General features: G+C 47.1%; 1 protein-coding gene across 3 annotated transcripts in view; it reads left to right on the forward strand.

The window, feature by feature from the left end:
• LOC130294555 (beta-1,4-galactosyltransferase 3-like) overlaps positions 1–6,461 on the forward strand; it is a 78,095-nt gene extending 71,634 nt beyond the window's left edge. For all 3 annotated transcript variants that reach the window (XM_056544542.1, XM_056544543.1, XM_056544544.1), the window contains one exon: positions 5,696–6,461. In XM_056544542.1, coding sequence (XP_056400517.1) covers positions 5,696–5,846 — 151 coding nt within the window. In that variant the 3' untranslated portion in view covers positions 5,847–6,461. The remainder of the gene's footprint in view (positions 1–5,695) is intronic.
• The last annotated feature ends 17,648 nt before the right edge of the window (positions 6,462–24,109 follow it).

Below are 24,109 nucleotides of genomic sequence, written 5' to 3' on the forward strand. Positions count from 1 at the left end.
ATACAAGAATATAACTACTATAATACTGCCTCCTATATACAAGAATATAACTACTATAATACTGCCTCCTATGTACAAGAATATAACTACTATAATACTGCCTCCTATATGCAAGAATATAACTACTATAATACTGTCTCCTATATGCAAGAATATAACTACTATAATACTGCTCCTATATACAAGAATATAACTACTATAATACTGCTCCCTATATACAAGAATATAACTACTATAATACTGCTCATATATACAAGAATATAACTACTATAATACTGCCTCCTATATACAAGAATATAACTACTATAATACTGCTCCTATATACAAGAATATAACTACTATAATACTGTCTCCTATATACAAGAATATAACTACTATAATAATGCTCCTGTATTCAAGAGTATATACTCCTATGTATCCCCCTTCCTCCTATGCTCCCTCCTCCTTTTCATTCTGTGTTCCCTCCTTCTCCTCCTTCTGTACCCCTTTATCCCCTGGTGCCTACCTCGTCCTCCTGTGCTTCTTCATCTTCCTGTACACCCTCATCCTCCTGTGCTTCTTCCTCCTCTTCCTGTACACCCTCATCCTCCTGTGCTTCTTCCTCCTCTTCCTGTACACCCTCATCCTCCTGTGCTTCTTCCTCCTCTTCCTGTACACCCTCATCCTCCTGTGCTTCTTCCTCCTCTTCCTGTACACCCTCATCCTCCTGTACACCCGCATCCTCCTGTGCTTCTTCCTCATCTTCCTGTGCTTCTTCCTCCTCCTGTACACCCTCATCCTTGTATTCCCACTGTGGCTCCCCCTTCTTTAGATGTAGGACTGGTTCCCTTTTTGGCAGAGCTCCAGAACTTACTGTGGATACGATGTACAGTACAGAACTATTGAGGTGCCAGCTCCTCACTATAATAACAGGAACTGAAAATCTTTACTAGTGAATCGCACTCTTCTCCATCGCTGTTATACTGGACTGGACTGGACTGAATGAAGCTTGGGAAAGCTAGGTGCCCCTCTGTAATGGTGGTCACTAGTGCTGGGTGTTATACCGGTATGAACCGGATACCGTTTTTTTTTTTTCACCCATGGTATGGATTTTTGCCCATACCGCTATACCGGTCGGGCCCCTCCCCCACCCTCCGGATGAATTGTAGAGCCCAGCGCGACTAATCCATTTACTGTGTCCCCGCGAGCACGATCAATCCCCACCGCTAGCGGGGTCCCTGTGCCCACTAGCGGTGTCAAATGTGCCCTTCGCGAGCGCTACCATCACCGCTAGCGGGGTCCCTGTGCCCACTAGTGGTGTCACAAGAATTCCGAGCGCGGCTCTGTTCCCCATCCCTGTCAGCTCTTAGGGTACGGGAACATATTTAAAAGCCTTGCGCGCAGCTAACATAGTACTGCGCAGGCGCAGCACTATGCAAATAGTATAGGGCTAACGTAGGCAGCGCTAGGAGCCTAGCGTTAGCCCTACGCTATTTGCATAGTGCTGCGCATGCGCAGTACTATGTTAGCTGCGCGCGAGGCTTTTAATTCTGTTCCCGTACCCTAAGAGCTGACAGGGACGGGGAACAGAGCCATGCTTGGAATTCTTGTGACACCGCTAGTGGGCACAGGGACCCCGCTATCGGTGATGGTAGCACTTGCGGTGGGGGGGGTACATTTGACACCGCTAGTGGGCACAGGGACCCCGCTAGCAGGGTGGGGGGGGGGGGGTTATGGCAGTAATACCGTGATACTGCGATAGTAAAAAAAAAAAAATACCGTAATATTAATTTTGGGCCATATCACCCAGCACTAGTGGTCACCCAGCTTTACCAAAAACTGCTGAACTAAAATGAGGTTTAAAAGCTATCTGTACCTTTCCTGGAGCTGATGGTGGTTGTCAAACACAAAATAATTTCTCAGCCAAGTGTCTAGGAGGCGGAGCCAAGCTGCTCAAGTGCCAGTGCCTGAAATGCCTCTTCGGGCATCCTCACCTCCCAGCTCCCAGTCTAGTAGGGGCACAAATTAGATGTGTGAGCGGGGAGGCATTCCATGCTGTGGCACTTGAGCAGCTCTGTTCCACCTTCTGGACACTTGGCGACTTTATAAGTTTGGCACCTAACATCAGCTCTGATACATTGTAACAAAAGATCAATACAGGCGAGAGATTCCTGCAGCAGCTGCGACAGTCTGGAGCTATATAAGATGCAAACTCTTAGCTGTGAGAAGAATTATCTATTATTTGGCATATATTACTGGGATTTCGAGGGCTGGACTTCAACCCCCCACTTTCCAGCTGTTGCAAAACTACACCTACCATCATGCCCTGGACCCCCCATTCTAGGTGTGGTAGCTGTTTGTGGCAACCTGCAGTCTGTATTGGGGGGAGGCTCCTGCTGCAGTACGTCACCCATGTGTATGACCCCCAATGGAGCCCCTCAAATTTGATGGGCGCATCATACAGCGTTCTAGCCCTGTACCCCGGTACGACAGTGTTGGCGCGGCGCCCGCTCTGTAGATTTTACATCTCGTTCCTCGGGCTGAGCCCTTTTTTTTCCGCTCAGTCTGCTATGTGAAAAATGTTGTATTAAAGGATTATTTACTCAGCAATTGTAAAGCTATTTCTGAGAACATGACCTGATCACCACCTTAAAGGGGTATTCCAGGCAAAAACTGGCTCCAGAAAGTTAAACAGATTTGTAAATTACTTCTATTAAAAAAAATCTTAATCCTTTCAGTACTTATGAGCTTCTGAAGTTAAGGTTGTTCTTTTCTGTCTAAGTGCTCTCTGGTGACACCTGTCTCGGGAAACGCCCAGTTTTGAAGCAAATCCCCATAGCAAACCTCTTCTAAACTGGGCGTTTCCCGAGACAGGTGTCATCAGAGAGCACTTAGACAGAAAAGAACAACCTTAACTTCAGAAGCTCATAAGTAATGAAAGGATTAAGATTTTTTAATAAAAGTAATTTACAAATCTGTTTAACTTTCTGGAGCCAGTTGATGTATATAAAAACGTTTTTGCCTGGAATACCCATTTAAACCTGCCCCATGTGACACCTTCTAGGTTCTCAGGTTACCTGCAAGAGGCGCTGCAGCAGCCGCAGCCACATAATCTCCTATGGGTGGCCGGGGCAAGGTGAACCTGGTATATCTGTGCACTACAGGCCCAAAGGGATCATTTCATTGCAAAGCTACAACTCCCAGCATGACCGGACAGCCGTTGGCTGTCCGGGCATGCTGGGAATTGTAGTTTTGCAGCTGCTGGAGGGCCACAATTTGGAGACCACTGCTGTAAATTACTCTAAATTAGTGTATTTTATCTGATCCAATGCAGACAGTCTGAAAAACATGTCTAAAACTTCTCACAGCTGAGGGTTTGTTATAATTGTATCCAGTCTAAGACCCAGTCGTTTTGTAAGCGAAGCACAACAGTGGTATTTCTCTTCTGTCGCTGCGATAGTTTGTTACAGTGTATCAGTTTGGACTGTAGACCTTTAAAAGTGATTGATTGGTGCTCCTGCTAAGATGATTGCCTGCACTGATACATTGTAACAAACTCAGCTGTGTGTGCACATGATTGTATGGCAAGTTTATATGCATGCAAAGGCTTTATAATTTTATATATATATATAACATATTAAAATCTCTGCTTGCTGTGGATGAATGGGACCAAAAACCTATACAGGCTCACACAGCTGAGGCTTTGTCACAATTGTTTCCAGTCTAGACAGTCCTCTGTGAGGTAAACATGACGGCTGCAGCACATTTATTTAAATTTTTTTTTTCTGGGCTGATAGGTTGTTACAATGTGTCAGTCCGGAGTGTCGAACATAAAAGGGATTTGTGCAGCTGTGTACATTGTAATAAACTCCAGGTCTGGACAGATATTTAGCAATAGTGTTGTGAAAGCTACATTCAGGGGGTGGGCAAGCTTCCTTCAGGGGCCAAACTACCTACAGATAGGGGCCCTATCTACAGGGTCAAAGGGGCCCTACCTAGAGGTACTACGTCCAGGGGGCAAGCTAACTCTATGGAGGTCCTACCAAGTGGGGTCCTTTCTACAGGGGGCAAACTACTTACTAAGGGGAGTCCTACTTATAGGGGGCAAACTACCAACCAAGTGGGGTCCTTCCTACAGGGGGCAAACTACCAACCAAGTGGGGTCCTTCCTACAGGGGGCAAACTACTTAATAAGGGGAGTCCTACTTATAGGGGGCAAACTACCAACCAAGTGGGGGTCCTTCCTACAGGGGGAAATCTACCTACTAAGGGGAGTTCTACCTACAGGGTCAAAGGGGCCCTAGCTAGATGTACTACATCCAGGGGGCAAGTCTATGGAGGTCCTACCAAGTGGGGGTCCTTCCTACAGGGGGCAAACTACCAACCAAGTGGGGTCCTTCCTACAGGGGGCAAACTACTTACTAAGGGGAGTCCTACTTATGGGGGGCAAACTACCAACCAAGTGGGGTCCTTCCTACAGGGGGCAAACTACCAACCAAGTGGGGTCCTTCCTACAGGGGGCAAACTACTTACTAAGGGGAGTCCTACTTATAGGGGGCAAACTACCAACCAAGTGGGGTCCTTCCTACAGGGGGCAAACTACCAACCAAGTGGGGTCCTTCCTACAGGGGGCAAACTACCAACCAAGTGGGGTCCTTCCTACAGGGGGCAAACTACCAACCAAGTGGGGTCCTTCCTACAGGGGGCAAACTACTTAATAAGGGGAGTCCTACTTATAGGGGGCAAACTACTAACCAAGTGGGGGTCCTTCCTACAGGGGGCAAACTACCAACCAAGTGGGGTCCTTCCTACAGGGGGCAAACTACTTAATAAGGGGAGTCCTACTTATAGGGGGCAAACTACCAACCAAGTGGGGTCCTTCCTACAGGGGGCAAACTACCAACCAAGTGGGGTCCTTCCTACAGGGGGCAAACTACTTAATAAGGGGAGTCCTACTTATAGGGGGCAAACTACCAACCAAGTGGGGGTCCTTCCTACAGGGGGAAATCTACCTACTAAGGGGAGTTCTACCTACAGGGTCAAAGGGGCCCTAGCTAGATGTACTACATCCAGGGGGCAAGTCTATGGAGGTCCTACCAAGTGGGGTCCCACCTACAGGTGGGCAAACTACCAACCAAGTGGGGTCCTTTCTACAGGGGGCAAACTACCTACCTAATGGGGTCCTTCCTACAGGGGGAAACAACCTACTAAGAGGAGTCCTACCTACAGAGTCAAACTACTTACATAGAGGTACTACATCCAGGGGGCATCCAGGTCCTACCTACCCCTGCAAACTACCTACCTAGTGTGGTCTGACCTACAGGGTGCAAACTACCTACCAAGGGCGGTCCTACATTCAGGGGGGAAAACTGCCAACAGGGAGAAAACTGCAAGTTAAGTCTGAACACTCATGCCTAAAACTTCTCACAACTGAGGATTTGTTACAGCTGTATCCAGTCTTAGACTGTCCTTTTGTTAGCACATCAGCAGTACAGATAGTTCGTTACAGTGTATCAGTTTGGACTGCAGAATAGAATCGTGCGCACTGATACATTGTAACAATCTTTAGAACTATGTTTGTCAAGTTTGTATACATGCAGAGGATGAAATGCCATCTTGTCTTATACAGGTGCAGGGCTTGTTACAGTGTAGCAGCTTGCTTTGCTCTTCTTCATGCCTTTTCTAACCTCCCGCCTCATCCTTTTTCCTGTTTCAGGTTTAACCTCTTGGCGAAGACGCGACGGTCGTGGAAACAAGACGGGATGAACTCCCTGCAGTATCACCTCATATCCAAGGAGCTGCAGCCTCTGTATACCAACATCACCGTAGACATTGGCTCAGAAAAAGGCCAGAAGCCCCACACGTGAGACCACCCTGTTCCCGGCCTGCCAGCTGTGCCCTATCCTCTATACAGAGCCCCCCTCGTATTGGAACCATGGAGGGAGGGGGGAAGGGGGGTGGCTGAAACCCGACAAGATGTTACAATATATAAATATGTTTTTTTTTTATCTTTCTACATTTCTTTAAATCGCCAACCACAAAACCAAAGATGGGATCCAGCCCCTAGAGGGCAGTGCACTCAATCCCAACGCCCCCCTCCCGATCCCTGTCACAAGAGGTCGTGGCTTCCCTCTTGTGCACATAGCTGTGGAGCACCCCATGCAGTGCACATAGCTGCAGAGCACCCCATGCAGTGCACATACCTGCGGAGCACCCCATGCAGTGCACATACCTGCGGAGCACCCCATGCAGTGCACATACCTGCGGAGCACCCCATGCAGTGCACATAGCTGCGGAGCACCCCATGCAGTGCACATACCTGCGGAGCACCCCATGCAGTGCACATACCTGCGGAGCACCCCATGCAGTGCACATACCTGCGGAGCACCCCATGCAGTGCACATACCTGCGGAGCACCCCAGGCAGTGCACATAGCTGCGGAGCACCCCAGGCAGTGCACATAGCTGCGGAGCACCCCAGGCAGTGCACATAGCTGCGGAGCACCCCAGGCAGTGCACATAGCTGCGGAGCACCCCAGGCAGTGCACATAGCTGCGGAGCACCCCAGGCAGTGCACATAGCTGCGGAGCACCCCAGGCAGTGCACATAGCTGCGGAGCACCCCAGGCAGTGCACATAGCTGCGGAGCACCCCAGGCAGTGCACATAGCTGCGGAGCACCCCAGGCAGTGCACATAGCTGCGGAGCACCCCAGGCAGTGCACATAGCTGCGGAGCACCCCAGGCAGTGCACATAGCTGCGGAGCACCCCAGGCAGTGCACATAGCTGCGGAGCACCCCAGGCAGTGCACATAGCTGCGGAGCACCCCAGGCAGTGCACATAGCTGCGGAGCACCCCAGGCAGTGCACATAGCTGCGGAGCACCCCAGGCAGTGCACATAGCTGCGGAGCACCCCAGGCAGTGCACATAGCTGCGGAGCACCCCAGGCAGTGCACATAGCTGCGGAGCACCCCAGGCAGTGCACATAGCTGCGGAGCATCCCAGGCAGTGCACATAGCTGCGGAGCGCCCCAGGCAGTGCACATAGCTGCGGAGAGCCCCATGCAGTGCACATAGCTGCGGAGAGCCCCAGGCAGTGCACATAGCTGCGGAGCGCCCCATGCAGTGCACATAGCTGCGGAGCGCCCCCTGCTGCTCACGTCCTTCAGAAGATAATTCACCCCCTTTTTAGAAGTGCAATTTTTGGGGGGTTTTCATTGACTTTTTTGCTCTTTTAATGCGGATTTTACATTTAGAAGTTTTCTCGTCTCCCGTGGATCTCTGAACCTTCTGAGTGGACTGACGCCGTCAGACTTGGATTTTCTTCCGAAGTTTTTTGTTTTTCCTTCCTGGATTTTCTATCCTCTTGGACCTTGTAGTCATAAGAAACGTTACAGACACTTGAATGCAAAGGAACAATAACCAGTATTAACTTCAATCCAAAGTGCCTTCAATGCCAACTTGTTGTGTGCGATGTGAATATATATATTATATGTATTTTTTTTTTTTGTTTTATAGGAAAAATATGACTGGGTCTGAAAATCACACGATGAATGAATTTGTTAGTTTTTTTTTTTCTTATATGTGAAGATATTATGAATAATTTCTGAAATAAATAGATATATATATATATATATAGATATGTTATCCATAGTTTAGAAAATGGAGTCATAAAAATATGCATTTTTTTTTTTATTTCGTATGCGATACATTGCAAAGCAGGCAAAGTGTGTTGCACATTCCGCCTACAGCCACTTCACATACCTCCTGCCTCTATGACCGTTTCGCGTACCTCCTGCCTCTATTACCGTTTCGCGTACCTCCTGCCTCTATGACCGTTATGCGTACCTCCAGCCTATACTTCCGTTTCGAGTACCTCCAGCCGCTACGGCCGTGTTCACGTTTTATTATTTTTTTATTATTATTATTTATTTAAATATTTATAGCCTGTATCTCATTTGTAGGATTAGACGAAAACATCTACCTCCGGCAGAGTTTCCCAACCAGGGTGCCTAAAGCTGTTGCAAACTACAACTCCCAGCATGCCCGGACAGCCTTTAGCACCCTGGTTGGGAAACACTGATCTACGGCAATAAGTACAACTACCAGTATGTTGGAGCGTGGGTCAGATCATGCTGGGAGTTGTAGTTTCACCACCACTGGATTAGAACTGGTGTAAGGTGTGTGCAGGTACAACAAAAGGCTATGGGGGGAGTCACATGTGTATTTTAGTGCAAGCAAAGTCTATGGGTGTTTATTATAGTTCCCATACACTATGCAGCTTCAAATAAGCTATGTGTGCTACCGCATGTCACATCTGGCCTTTTGTACACCGATTGTTGTAGGAAGGGGACAATATCAGGATGTGCTCTTATATCAGTGTTTCCCAACCAGTGAGCCTCCAGCTGTTGCAAAACTACAACTCCCAGCATGCCAGGATCACCTTTGGCTGTTCTGACATGCTGAGAGTTGTAGTTTTGCAACAGCTGAAGACGCCCTGGTTAGAAAACACCCAGAGCTATGCGAATATACACTCTAAAGGTGGGGCAATAAAACACTCGGATGTACAGATTTCTGCGCTACACTGCCTCACGGTGTCCACAGCTGCACACTGCACCTGGCAAACATCACATTAGCTTAAAGGGGAACTCCGGTGCAAACATATGTTTTCAAATCAACTGGTGCCAGAAAGTTAAAAAGATTTGTAAATTACTTCTATATAAAAATCTTAATCATTCCAGTACTTATCAGCTGCTGTATAATACAGATATACTACAGAGAAAATTGTGTAATTCTTTCCAGTCTGACCACAGTGCTCTCTGCTGACACCTCTGTCCATGTCAGGAACTGTCCAGATTAGAAGCAAATCCCCATAGCAAACCTCTTCTAATCTGGACAGTTCCTGACATGGACAGAGGTGTCAGCAGAGAGCACTGTGGTCAGTCTGGAAAGAATTACACAATTTTCTCTGTAGTATATCTGTATTATAGAGCAGCTGATAAGTACTGGAAGGATTAAGATTTTTAAATAGAATTTACAAATCTGTTCAACTTTTTGGCACCAGTTTATTTGAAAATATTTTTTCCCACCAGAGTACACCTTTAAAGGGGTATTCTGCTGAAAAACATTTAATTTTTTTAAATCAACTGATGCCAGAAAGTTAAACAGATTCTTAAATTCTATTTAAAAAACTTAATCCTTCCAGTACTTATCAGCTGCTGTATAATACAGATATACTACAGAGAAATGTGTGAAGTTCTTTCCAGTCTGACCACAGTGCTCTCTGCTGACACCTCTGTCCATGTCAGGAACTGTCCAGAGCAGGAGAGGTTTGCTATGGGGGTTCACTCAGTTCCTGACATGGACAGTGGTGTCAGCAGAGAGCACTGTGGTCAGACAGAAAGGAAATTCAAAAAGAAAATAACTTCCTGTGGAGCATACAGCAGCTGATAAATACTGGAAGGATTAATATTTTTAAATAGAAGTAATTTACAAATCTGTTTCACTTTCTGGCACCAGCTGATTTAAAAAAAAAAAAAAAAGAGTACTCCTTTAACCCTCACATCATGAAAAGATTGGCACTTTTCCATTTTAGTTTTGTTTTTCATGCTTCTTCTAATATACAGGATCTTTGCTTGCGGAAGGGGATTAAAATGTATTGATCCTTTCCAGTATTGTTGCACAACTGCAACTCCCAGCATGCCCGGGCAGTGAACAAAACACGAGAAAATGCTCCACAAGAAGCGCGTGGACAAACAGGAGATAAACTAACAGCATGAGGAAATCATTTCTGTTCTGAAATATATACAAATATGGCTTAAAAGCCCATGCCTGCCACATCAGCTAAAACAGGTAAGCACAAGGCATACACAAGAACCTCAACATTTGTCTCTAATAATAGTCTATGCAGCACTATATAAGCAAAAACTAATAATAATTCCGGAGTGCTTCTTTAATTCTACTTTTATTTATGTATCAGGACTCTCAGGATGAGCACTGCTGTTGGAGTACAGATACAGTCATGGCCGTAAATGTTGGCACCCCTGAAATCTTTCAAGAAAATGAAGTATTTCTCACAGAAAAGGATTGCAGTGACTAGAGATGAGCGAAGTTACTTTAATTTGATTCGTCACAAACTTCTCGGCTCGGCGGTTGCTGACTTTATCCTGCATAAATTAGTTCAGTTTTCAGGTGCTGGAAAAGATGGATACAGTCCTAGGAGAGTCTCCTGCCACCGGAGCACCGGAAAACTGAACTAATTTATGCAGGATAATGTCAGCAACCGCCGAGCCGAGAAGTTCCTACGAATCGAATCACTAAGTTCGCTCATCTCTAACAGTAACACAGGTTTTGTTATACACATGTTTACTCCCTTTGTGTGTATTGGAACTAAACCAAAAAAGGGAGAAAAAAAGCAAATTGGACATAATGTCATCAAACTCCAAAAATGGGCTGGACAAAAATATTGGCACCTTAACTTAATATTTGGTTGCTCACCCTTTGGAAAAAATAAGTGAAATCAGTGTCTTCCTATAACCATCAATAAGCTTCTTACACCTCTCAGCCGAAATGTTGGACCACTCTTCCTATAACCATCAATAAGCTTCTTACACCTCTCAGTCGAAATGTTGGACCACTCTTCCTATAACCATCAATAAGCTTCTTACACCTCTCAGTCGGAATGTTGGACCACTCTTCCTATAACCATCAATAAGCTTCTTACACCTCTCAGCCGGAATGTTGGACGACTCTTCCTTTACAAACTGCTCCCGGTCTCTTATTGGAAGGCGCCTTTTGCCAACAGTAATTTTAAGATCTCTCCACAGGTGATCAATGGGATTTAGATCTGGACTCATTGCTGACACTTCAGAACTCTCCAGCGCTTTGTTGTCATCCATTTCTGGGGCTTTTTGACATATGTTTGGGGTCATTGTCCTGCTGGAAGACCCAAGATCTCGGATACAAACCCAGCTTTCTGACACTGGGCTGTACAGTGCGACCCAAAATCCATTGGTAATCCTCAGATTTCATGATGTCTTGTACACATTCAAGGCCCCCAGTGCCAGAGGCAGCAAAACAATCCAAAACATCACTGACCTCCACCATATGTCACTGTAGGTTCTGTGTTCTTTTCTTTGTAGGCCTCATTCTGTTTTCGGTAAACAGTAGAATGATTTGCTTTACCAAAAAGCTCTATCTTGGTCTCATCTGTCCACTAGACGTTTTCCCTGAAGGATTTTGGTTACTCAAGTTAATTTTGGCAAAATGTAGTCTTGCTTTTTTATGTCTGTGTCAGCAGTGGGGTCCTCCTGGGTCTCCTCCATAGTGGGGTCCTCCTGGGTCTCCTCCATAGTGGGGTCCTCCTGGGTCTCCTCCAGAGTGGGGTCCTCCTGGGTCTCTTCCATAGTGGGGTCCTCCTGGGTCTCTTGCCATAGTGGGGTCCTCCTGGGTCTCCTCCATAGTGGGGTCCTCCTGGGTCTCTTGCCATAGTGGGGTCCTCCTGGGTCTCTTGCCATAGTGGGGTCCTCCTGGGTCTCCTCCATAGTGGGGTCCTCCTGGGTCTCCTCCATAGTGTTTCATTTCATTTAAATGTCGGCGGATAGTTCACACTGACACTGATGCTCCCTGATCCTGCAGGACAGCTTGAATATCTTTGGAACTTGTTTGGGGCTGCTTATCCACCATCTGGGCTATCCTGTGGTGACACCTTTCATCAATTTCTCTCTTCCGTCCACACCCAGGGAGATTAGCTACAGTCCCATGGGTTGTAAACTTCTTAATAATGTTGCGCACTGTGGACAAAGACAAATCTAGATCTCTGGGGATGGACTTGTAACCTGGAGATTGTTGATATTTTTCCACAATTTTGTTACATGTTTGTATACAGTGATTTTTATATTGCCCACACCTGTTACTTGCCCCAGGTGAGTATAAAGGAGCATCACATGCTTGAAACAATCTGATTTTTCCAATAATTTTGTCCAGGCCATTTTTGGAGTTTGGTGACATTATGTCCAATTTGCTTTTTTTCCTCCCTTTTTTGGTTTAGTTCCAATACACACAAAGGGAATAAACATGTGTATAACAAAACCTGTGTTACTGCAATATATATATATATATATATATATATATATATATATATACACAGAGGAGAGGAGATCTATATATATATATATATATATATATATATATATATATATACAGAGGAGAGGAGATATATATATATATATATATATATATATATATATATATATACACACAAAGGGAATAAACATGTGTATAGCAAATCATGTGTCACTGCAAGCCTTTTTTGTGAGAAATACTTCATATTCTTTAAAAAATCTCAGGGGTACCAACATTTACGGCCATGACTGTAAGTAACAATGGGATCTGGGGTCAAAACTTGCGTAGGTGGTCAGTGATGGTTATTTTACGCCGACGTTCGCGCCCTTTTCCGCCAGTTATGTCTGATATCTTGATGTGTATTCCCAGTGGCAGAAAATGATCCCTCATCGTCTTTCCAGTCATTGTAATAGATGTCACCGCGTCTCGGCTACAAGTGATTTGCGACGTGTCTGGCGGCTTGATGCAAGACAAGAAAGTGATGCTTATCGCTCTGAATGGTACCAGTGACTGACGGCTTTGATGGATGCCAGGCGTGGGCCCCCGTGCCCCCCGTGCTGGTTAGGCATGAAAATGTCATTGGTGTCCAATCTGCAGCCCTTAAAGGAGTACGTGGGCAGAAAACTTTTTTTTTTTATGAACTGGTGCCAGAAAGTTAAACAGATTTGTAAATTTTTTCAATTAAAAATTCTTAATCCTTTCAGTACTTTTTAGCAGCTGTATGCTACAGAGGAAAATCATTTTTCTTTTTGGACTTCTTTTTTGTGTTGTCCACAGTCCTCTCTGCTGACACCTGATGCCAGTATCAGGAACTGTCCAGAGCAGGAAAAAATCCCCATAGCAAACCTATACTGCTCTGGACAGTTCCTGACATGGACAGAGGTGTCAGCAGAGAGCACTGTGGACAACACAAAAAAGAAATTAAATTTGCCAGGATCTGTATAGTTTCTATATAATGATGTAGCAGGTACCTGCAGTCCTATGTAAAACTTCAGCTAAGGTACATTGTCATGTGGCCGTCAGGGCACGGTTAGTCACAGTTTGGGGAACATTCCTGTAGAACTACAAATCCCAGCTACTTCCAACATCAAGCTTGTGTCAGTTCTATGTTGTCACACTCCTATATAACACTGAGGGACCAACTCGGCTCTGCTACATCCGCATTTGTTAATGTTTATATTTTTTTGCCATGTCATTGCCCATTGTGCCGCCTCTTTTCCCCACTGTATAATTACAGATTTGGCAGGTGGAGGATTAGGAAACCTTAAACATGTCTTAACATCCCCGAAAACTACTGTACAGGTGCAACCGGTCCAATGGGTGAGGAGAGGACACGGTACGAGGGAAAGAGGAATATTCCCACCTAGAACAATAGGAACGTCATGGTATTGTTACTACAAGACTACCACTCCCATCAGGATATTTACTCCATAACATCTCTCTACACTGTTTACAGCATTTAGAGCGATGCTTTACAGCAGCCACATGAAACCTACAGAATGCAGTTCACTTGGATAGGAGGGTGGTGTGGGCATGCTCTATAACTGTTTAGGAAAAGGAGCTGTGACCGTCAGTATTGGAGAGTGTAGTGGGAATGCTTTTTGACCTATGCTTAGGTCATAATGAAGGAAGGAGATATTGTGATATTAAAGGGGTTATCCACCATAACAGTGTTTCCCAACCAGGGTGCCTCCAGCTGTTGCAAAACTACAACTCCTAGCAGGCCTGGACAGCCTTTGGCACCCTGGTTGGGAAACACTGCTCTAAGGCAATAAGTACAACTACCAGTATGTTGGAGCATGGGTCAGATCATGCTGGGAGTTGTAGTTTCACCACCACTGGATTAGAACTGGTGTAAGGTGTGTGCATGTTTGGAACCATAAGGTGATTTTAGTACTTACCTTCCAGAACTGGGTATTTCCTGTCTGATTTCATTCTCTAAACTACACATGCTCAGGGATGTGGGCAGGTGCATTTTTCCGGCCCTTAGCCCTGCGGCGGCGCTCAGTAGTCTGTATGGAGCGGGCTCCAGACTCCTGCCCGCTCCATACTCTGCAGCCCTCAGTTGTTCTCAGTAGCCAGGGGCCGCCGCTAATAGCCAGCATGCGGCTGTCTATTCACCCTTTAGATTGCCGCTGTCAAAGCTGACAGCGGCATCTAAAGGGACATGTGAATGCTCCCTGGTGGGCTAGTGGGGTGGATCGGCCCCCCCGCAGAGTGATCACTGGGGGGGGGGGAGATCCACTATAGAGGTAGCCGGGGGGCTTACCTCTGCTTCCCTGGTGTCCGTGGCTCTGTCACTGATAGATCCTGGCTGGACTAGACTATCAATGGATCACAGAGCACACAGATCAATGGAGTTCAATAGATCTGTATGAGGAATCTAATGATTCCTCCTAAAAGTCTAATAAAGTGTAAAAAAAATAATAATAATAATTTTTAATAAAAGTTTGACACACATTAACCCCTTCCATGTTTAAAGTTCAAATCACCCACTTTTCCTATATAAAAACATGTAAACACAATAAAAATAAATCAATTTAGTATTGCTGCGTGTGTAATTGTACAAACTATTAAAATATAACATTATGTATCCCATACGGTAATTGACATAAATAAAAATAAAAAATAAATACCAAACCCCAAAATTGCAATTTTTATAATATCCCAGAAAAAAAAAAGTTAAAAAGCGATAAAAAAATTCAGATCAATACCAAAATGGTGGCGATACAAAAAAAAACTGATTATAAACAAGAATTTCCAGCGCGGCAGCTTCTCTTATGAACTTCCAGCTTTATTCCAATATAAATAATCCAACACACAGGGCAGGAGAATGGTGACGCGTTTCGGTCTAATCATCAAACCTTAGTCATGACTGAAACGCGTCACCATTCTCCTGCCCTGCGTGTTGGATTATTTATAGAGGAATAAAGCTGGAAGTTCATAAGAGAAGCTGCCGCGCTGGAAATTCTTGTTTGCTGGGTGCGTCCACACCTTTCCTTGTATTAGCCGGACGTGGAGGTGAGCCGGCTGACTACACCTACTGCAAAATAACAGATTATTATGGTGCAAAAAAGTAGCCTGGTCTGTGAGAAAAAAATTCAAAAAATAAATAAAAATACAGGGGTCAAAAATGGCAAATACATTTTTTTGAAAACGTTCAGAATTTTTTTTTTAATTAGTAAAACATGACAGAAACTATATATACCGTATTTTTCGTCGTATAAGACGCACTTTTTCTTCCCCAAAACTGGGGGGGAAAAGTCGGTGCGTCTTATACGGCGAATACACACCTATCGCGGCGGTCCCTGCGGTCATCAACGGCCGGGACCCGCGGCTAATACAAGACATCACCGATCGCGGTGATGCCCTGTATTAACCCTTCAGACGCGGCGATCAAAGCTGACCGCCGCGTCTGAAGCGAAAGTGACACTAACCCGGCTGTTCAGTCGGGCTGTTCTGGACCGCTGCGATTTCACTGCGGCGGTCCCGAACAGCCCGACTGAATAGCCGGGTTAGTGCTTACAGGACACCGGGAGGGACCTTACCTGCTTCCTCACTGTCTTCTCCGTTCAGGGATCCCCTGTATGGCCGGCGCTCTCCTGCCTCGTCATTGCGTACGTGCGTCGGCGTGCGTAACAACGTGATGGTGGCGACGGAGAGCGAGGATACCCGGCCGGCATCAGAGACGTTCCGGAGCGACGCGGGACACGGCGACAGCGTTGGAGCGACATCCAGGGCAGCGGTGACGGGTCCGGAGCGGCGGGGACACGCGAGTATTACCTCCTATGCAGTGGTCTTCAATCTGCGGACCTCCAGATGTTGCAAAACTACAACTCCCAGCATGCCCGGACAGCCAACGGCTGTCCGGGCATGCTGGGAGTTGTAGTTTTGCAACATCTGGAGGTCCGCAGGTTGAAGACCACTATTGGGTTCAAAATCTAAATTTTTTGAGATTTTGCACCTATAAATTGGGTGCGTCTTATACGCCGGTGCGTCCTATAGGACGAAAAATATGGTATCTGGTATCGCTGTCATCAGGCCGGTCTAAAGTATCAAAATGACATGTTAGCTCAACCACAAGGTAAATGGCGTAGAAAAGAAAAACCACCAAATTAGCAAAATTATCTATTTCACTTCACCGATTATTTATTTATATATATATATATATATATATATATATATATATATAAATTGTTTAGGAGAATTTGTTATTGAAAAATTAAAAGGTGTCATTATAGTAGGTAGTTATGGCTATTATAGGGCGAGGAGGAAAAAATAAGAGTGTAAAAGCGAAAATTGGTCCGGACAAGTGGATCGTCATGAGGGACAAGTAGGTTTTGCTCCGTTTTAGTCCCGTGGACAAGTAGTTTTTATTAAATTTCCACACCCCTGCATCCCACAGTTCCATGCTTGAAAGTTTGAGATCACTTTCCTTCCTCCCACACATTGAAACATAGTGTTTTCTAACCAGGAGGGCCTACAGCTGTACAAAAATATACGCAGGACAGGCCCTCTCTGATCACCTGAATAGTGATGTCAGGTCTCGGCTGCATTGCAACCTGGGAAATCCTGAGATATGAGTCATTTTGTATTCTGTTAAAAATAAAAATTCACAGAAGAATTGTGAGAAAATCATCACACACAGGTACAGACACTATATTTTGAATTACACTAACTTTACAGCCCCTTTACCCCCTTTAATTAATGACTTGGATAGTGTTGACTGTTGGAGAGTGTTGTGGGTATGCTCTTTGACCTTTGCAGAGGTGATGGCCTAGGAAGAGGGAATCGGTGACATTAACTGTTGATTTCTATGGAAGAGTGTTGTGGGCATTCTCTGTGATCTGTGCAAAGGTCATAGTGCAGGGAGGGGGAGGACTGTAGCTGTGACCATTACATATTGACTTCTATGGGAAAGGGTTGTGGGTATGCTTAGGTCCTCATGCAGGAAGGGGGTGAGGGGAGTTGTGACATGAACTATTGACTTGAGTGTTGACTATTGGAGAGTATTGTGGGCATGCTCTGTGCAGAGGTCATAGCGCAGGAAGAGGGAAGACTGTAGCTGTTATCACCTACAGACTTCTATGGAAGAGTTGTGTGGGCATGCTCTGTAACCCTTGCTGATGTAATTGTGTGGGGGAGAGGGGGGGTGGCGGCGGTGGTCTGGTGGGTTCTGAACTTCACTTATTGTGAACGGCCTTATTCCATCTAATCTATCTATTTGTGTTACCCGTCACTGTCATCCTGCCTATGCCTACATTTAGGGTATGTTCATGCGGGTGGATTACCTGCAGAATTTCCACAGCGTATCTGCTGCTGAAAATCCGCAGCAGATTTTGCTAACATTGACTTCAATGGGTCAGCCGAAAATCCGCAATAGAGACAGGTTTGCAGCTTTTGCTTGGTAGCAAAATCCGCTGAAGATTTTCCGCAGAAGATATACACTGCGTAAATTCCGCAGGTAATCTGACCGTGTGAACAAGCCATAAAGGAGATGTCTCATACTTAAAATGACAGAAAACCTTATCCCCTATCTGCAGGAAAGGGGATAAGTTTTAGATTGTGGGGGTCTGACTGCTGGGGTCCTCACGGTCTTTTGTACGGAGCTCCAGCTCTTCAAAGGATAGGGGTAAGTTAAAAATCGCAGGGGGTCCAACTGCTGGGACCCCCCGCGATCTCCTGTACGAGGCTGCGGCAGTCTGCAGGAAGCGTTTTCCCTGCCACGGCCCCGTACAGGAGATTGTGGGGGGTCCTAGGGGATAACTTTATATCCCAATACAGTATTCCTTTAAGGCAGTGGTGTCCAAACTGTGACCCTCCAGATGGTGCAAAACTACAACTCCCAGCATGCCCGGACAGCCGTTGGCTGTCCGGGCATGCTGGGAGTTGTAGTTTTGCAACATCTGGAGGACCACAATTTGGACACCACTGCTTTAAGGGAACTGCTGAGAATGTTTCTCTACAGAACAGGAAATGTCGGCCTTTTATTAGGCTCGGTGTCCAGTTTGAAAACTGCAGAATTAGAGGATGAATGAAAATAAAACTGATAATGGGGAAAATGAAAACCAATATTATTTAACAATGTATTTAATCACAATTTTATGGAATGTCAAATGCACCTGCCATGCTAGTATACTGTCACTAGGTGGCGATGATGTTCTGCTGCCTGCTCATTTGTGTCCAGCCTTTTCAATGGATCTCTCCCCAATAGAGCGGAGGAAAAGGCTGCAAGTACTCATAACCCAGTTACAGCCGATATTGTCCAGTTTTCCTAGTGGTGGAGCCCATTGGTGTATACAGGAGAAGTGAAAGTGCAGAGATGAAATTAAACAACACAGGTCACCGCTCCATTCAGATAATACTGGAAAGTCTCTATTCACAGTATCATGAGACGTGTAGATCAACAGGAGCAGAGAAGACAATGTATAGTGGATAGTGAGTACAGCTCTGGAGTATAATACAGGATATAACTCAGGATCAGTACAGGATAAGTAATGTAATGTATGTACACAGTGACCTCACCAGCAGAATAGTGAGTGCAGCTCTGGAGTATAATACAGGATATAACTCAGGATCAGTACAGGATAAGTAATGTAATGTATGTACACAGTGACCTCACCAGCAGAATAGTGAGTACAGCTCTGGAGTATAATACAGGATATAACTCAGGATCAGTACAGGATAAGTAATGTAATGTATGTACACAGTGATATCACCAGCAGAATAGTGAGTACAGCTCTGGAGTATAACACAGGATATAACTCAGGATCAGTACAGGATAAGTAATGTAATGTATATACACAGTGACCTCACCAGCAGAATAGTGAGTACAGCTCTGGAGTATAATACAGGATATAACTCAGGATCAGTACAGGATAAGTAATGTAATGTATGTACACTGTGACCTCACCAGCAGAATAGTGAGTACAGCTCTGGAGTATAATACAGGATATAACTCAGGATCAGTACAGGATAAGTAATGTGATGTATGTACACTGTGATCTCACCAGCAGAATAGTGAGTACAGCTCTGGAGTATAATACAGGATATAACTCAGGATCAGTACAGGATAAGTAATGTAATGTATGTACACAGTGACCTCACCAGCAGAATAGTGAGTGCAGCTCTGGAGTATAATACAGGACATAACTCAGGATCAGTACAGGATAAGTAATGTAATGTATGTACACAGTGACCTCACCAGCAGAATAGTGAGTACAGCTCTGGAGTCTGGCCACTAGAGGGAGCATCTTCCTGTGAGTCTGCTGAGTGTGGAGGAAGTCGTTTGCTGGATTGTTTGGTGTGTGTGCGCTCTGAGCTCTGCCGTGTCATCTGTGCCGGACAGCGTTCTTCCTTCCCCAGAGGGAGAGCGTGTGTTCAGGCATGAGCGAGGAGAGGAGAACCCCAACACCTGCCCCCCGAATCAGGTCCGCGGGGGGCAGGGGGAGCCAGCGACCAGGTGTGGAGGGACCAGCGTCAGGAAGTGCATCAGAGGTCTCCGGGTTGAGGCGCTCTGCCAGGAGGTGCAGCGATGCATCTCCAGCCACCCCTGAACCCGTAGAGACAAAGAGCAGCCGCAAGGCTGGCCCTGCAAGTTGTGGGACTACAAGTGCAAGAAGTTCCGGAAGCACAGGTACTGTGACAACAAGGCCTGACAATGTGGACTGTGATACTCCTCCTGGAGCAAAGCTAAATGCCCACGGATGTGTGGAGGAGGATTGGGGGATGCCTAGGGCCCGGGAGTCTGGAGTCCCCCATAACTCTCGTGTGGCAGAACACATCCGTGGATATGAGGAAGCAAGGGGCAGCTTGTATAGGCTCCAGGAGGAGGTACGGGAAGCAAAAGCCCTGATGGAAACTGCGGCGAAACGACAGAAAGCTGAGCTGTCAGCCCGGATTAAACAGCTGAAAAATGAAATAAGGATACTGGAGAAGAAGAGAACTTTTATTTTAGAGAACAGCGGGCCATTTAGGGAAAAACTTTTAAATGAAGACCGCTTTCATACAATGGAGAGAGAGAAGCAGAGACGGCTGAGGGGGCTTCAGCCACGGGTGGAGGAGGAAGGAGACGCTGCGGAGGCCGATAATGTTGAGCCAAATCCACCCGGGGGTCTGCAACATCTGACCCCATACAGTGGGCTCCCTGCAGGGCAAGTGGCGATGTCATCTGGCCGTGGCTCTGGCGGTTCGGGGGATGAGAGCAGCACCAGTCACCAGGGAGGGGCACTGATGGCCCAGATCCAGCTCCTGGAGTCCCCAGGTCGCCTCCAGGACTTCACGTTTGGGGATGAGTTACCAGAGGAGGCACCTGGGGGAAGGAAAAAGAAGCTAAAGAAGACCAAGCTCCAGGAGCAGGTAACATTTGTATATACCCCCCTCCTTGAGCCCCCCGGACTGGCCGCAGGGTCAGCTCACTGTGTGAACCCCATTTCTCAGCCCAGCCTGAGTTCTGCTGTGGACTCAGTGCAGGAGAGTGGGGAGAGTATGGAGTCTAGTGTGGCGGTGAGCTCCATCGCTGTTTGTAGTAACAGTGGTGGAGCAGACAATGTATCGGCTGTGAGGTCGGACAGTGATATTTGCCCAGCGATGGGCATGGATGGCTCTGGCACATTGGGCTGCTCCCTAACGGGAGGGGGGGGCGGCTTTGTGCCAGAGTCAGCTGCGGGAGCTCCGGTGGCTCTGAGCGTTGGCACTGCTGTTCCTTTGGAGCAGCGGTGTCATCGTGAAAGAGCTGCTGGGGCCAAGATGTCTTCGCCTCCCAGAAAGACTGGACTAAAACCTTTATTTTGTATTGGCGCCGCTTATCCAGAACAGCGGCGCCCAGGAGCAGAAAACTCCAGTACTGATGAGGCGGAGGGTACCAGTAAAAACAGGGCTGGGGCCACTAATAAACAGGCTAGGCAGGCTTCCCGGTCCTTGTATAAAGGACCGGTGACCTGTCCTGTGGTGGTGGCTCCAGCTCTGGTACCCAGTGATGCTGATGGTACACTATCTGCACCAGAACGCACCGGTCCAGCCAGTATGAATGAGGAGGCTAATGTTGGAGTGAATTGTAGTATGGGCTGTAGCACGGGTGGAGGTATGGGGGGCACATCAGCTAAAACAGGCAATAATGGTGTGAGTATGGATTATGTGGAGGAGGGTGGTGAAGGGGCACAGATTAGTGGTGGGGATGTAGGGCCTGGTCCAGTTGCACCCCCAGCGGTGGCAGCACCGATACGCAGCTACGCAAATGTCACCGCTGGGGGGAGGGGGGCACCTTCCTCGTCTTCTGGCTCTGGGGGGGGCAATTTGCAGCAGCGTCTCCTGGGGGCCTTAAGGAGAGGGGAGAGATCAATCAATGTAGAGGGTAGGGAGGTTGATCTATTCTTTTGGATAGAAAGACATGGTCTTTCAGCCTTCCGAGAGGAAAGAGGGGGGGATACTGTGTGGTCCCTCCCAACAGCCGGGCCAGGTGGTCTCCGAAGGAATGTGGTCCGGCTGAGGTGGAGAGGCAGTGATACATGTCCTCCAAGATCTAAAGTTGTTGAGCTTCTGCTGAAGTTGGGCTTTAAGGCAGCTGACATCTACGCCTTAATACATCCTTATGGTACCCCTGAGTTCGATATCAGCTTTGTTCGGCCAGAGGGGCTTGAGCTCTTCTGGTCGAATTATGAGCTGGTAAAGAATGAGCCCGGCTGGCGAGACTTTGCCATTCAGGCGGTGTCTCGCCAAAACAATGTCAAGAAAGTGACCGTTTTAACCCGTAACGAATCACTTTCTTGTGTTGACATCATGACGTGGCTAGGTCGGTATGGAGAGGTGTTGGAGGTCCCAAAAAAGAACAGGGATGAATATGGCATCTGGTCAGGGGCCTGGACGTTTATGGTCAAGCTTAAGCTTTCAGGAAACACCGTTACCCATATACCATCTGCGACCTTCCTCGGAAGGGATCGTATCCAGATCTTCTACCAGGGTCAGCCGAAGCTCTGTCACAGATGTGGTGACCCCACACATTTTAGTGCCAATTGCACTGTGCAGAAGTGCACTCTGTGTGGGGAAATAGGCCATCTCGCTGCATCTTGTGCAGAGATTAGGTGTCACCTGTGTGGTGACTTAGGTCACCCATTCAGTCGCTGCCCTCGTTCCTTTGTCAACGCGGTTGTTGCCCCAGTGGGGGTAAGCCATGAGGTGAACTCTGCTGGGGGGATGGCTGGCGGGGATGAAGGGGTGCAGGGGCCAGGGAAGAAAAGTAAGCAGAAGACGCCTGCCCAACTGAGGCGTCTCAAGAAGCGTCAAAGGGATAGGGAGATTCGGGAGTCACAGGAGCACCAGCCAGCTGAGGTGGCTTCTGATCCTGTCCCTGTGACCAGTGTTACTGCTGAGGCCCTGGGGGATAGTGAACTGGATGAGGAGACTGGAAGGATCCACAAAGAGGAGGATACTGTCTCCTCGCTGTCCTCCCATGGTGAGAGCGCGGATGAGGACAGAGGGAGATGGGCAGAAACAAAGCGGGGTACTCGGAGGAATAAGAAAAAGGGAGATTTAAAATCTTCTCCCACCCGCCAGATGCCAAAGGAAGGTACAACTGACCCCCCTCTGATTGGTCTCTCCAACCGGTTCCGAGCCCTCCGCGACATTTCCTCTTCGGAGGAGGAGGCTGGGGGTGAGGTTCCGGATGTTGCGGTGGGGCCCACAGGGGACCCTGAGTCCTCTCTCCCTGGGGAACCTATGTCTTCAGGGGGGGGGACTGGCTCAGAGTCAGGGGACGAGGAAAATGTAAATAAAGGGAAAATGGACACATCCATCTCACTAAAAAGGGGTAAACCATCATCTGATGAGGAGGGTGGTGGGGTGGATGGGAAGGATGGTGGGAAAAAGAAAGCTGTCTAACTCAATCACCCTTGATGGCGGCACCCTCTCCGTTGACTCTGGCATCCATTAATGTTGCCAGCATAAAGTCAGATACGGCTCGATTTGCGGCCTATGATTTTTTTGCCCATATTAATGCTGATATTTTATTTTTGCAAGAGACCAGGCTAACAGATATGTCATCTATCTACAAGGCTAAAAGAGAGTGGAGGAATGGGCCCTCCTACTGGTCTCTTGGGGCCGAGCCGTATAGCGGAGTGGCGGTCCTTTTTACCGCAGCGGTAGAATGCCGACGGGTTATCGAGTTAGAAATGGGGAGGTGCCTGATCTTAGATGTCCTCATGAAGGGACAAGAACTTCGCCTTATTAACATCTACGGCCCACAGTCTAAGTGGGACCGGAAGTGTCTCTTTATGAGGATCAAGCCCTATCTTTTTACAAGTCGGCAGGTGGTCTTTGGAGGGGACTTTAATGCTGTCACGAGGCCCCAAGACAGGGGAGGTGCCAGAGACAAGCTGACTTATGATAGCGTCGCCCTAAATAGCATAGCGAATGAGGCTCGCCTGGTGGATGTCCACATCCGGCACACCCCAGGCCACGCGGGATTCACCTATCATAGGGGTAGTTGTAGGTCTAGGATAGATAGGTTTTATTTAAAGGAGGAGGCCGTCTCTTCAGCAGTGTCTGTTGTTGAGGTGGAGTTCTCCGATCACTGTTTAATTTTGTTTTCTCTGAATGTTACAGAGACCCCCCGGATGGGCAGAGGCTATTGGAAGCTGAATTCGTCTCTCTTGGAAGAAGCGGAGATAAGACAGTCCTTTGAGGATTTTCTTCAGAGCCAGGTACCATTGCTGGGCCTTTGTAGCAGTAAGTCAGAGTGGTGGGAGATCTTCAAAAAAAGGGTTGCGAGATTCTTCCGCCAGCTCTCAGGCCTCAGAAGCCTAAACAGGTACCGTTTGTACCAGGGCCTGAGGAAGAAACTTGAGCACCTTGTCTCGACTGGAGGTAGTCGTGATGATATCTCCAGAGTGAAATCCTTGCTGATGAGGTGTCAGTACGATAGGCACGCATCTTTGGTTTTTGAGAGGGATTACGGGAAGTACCGCTCGCCCGACCCTTACAGAAACTGCAAGATGTCAGTGAATAGTAAGGTAGTC

Source organism: Hyla sarda, chromosome 10, assembly GCF_029499605.1.
Source record: "Hyla sarda isolate aHylSar1 chromosome 10, aHylSar1.hap1, whole genome shotgun sequence".
Taxonomy (NCBI): Eukaryota; Metazoa; Chordata; class Amphibia; order Anura; family Hylidae; genus Hyla; species Hyla sarda.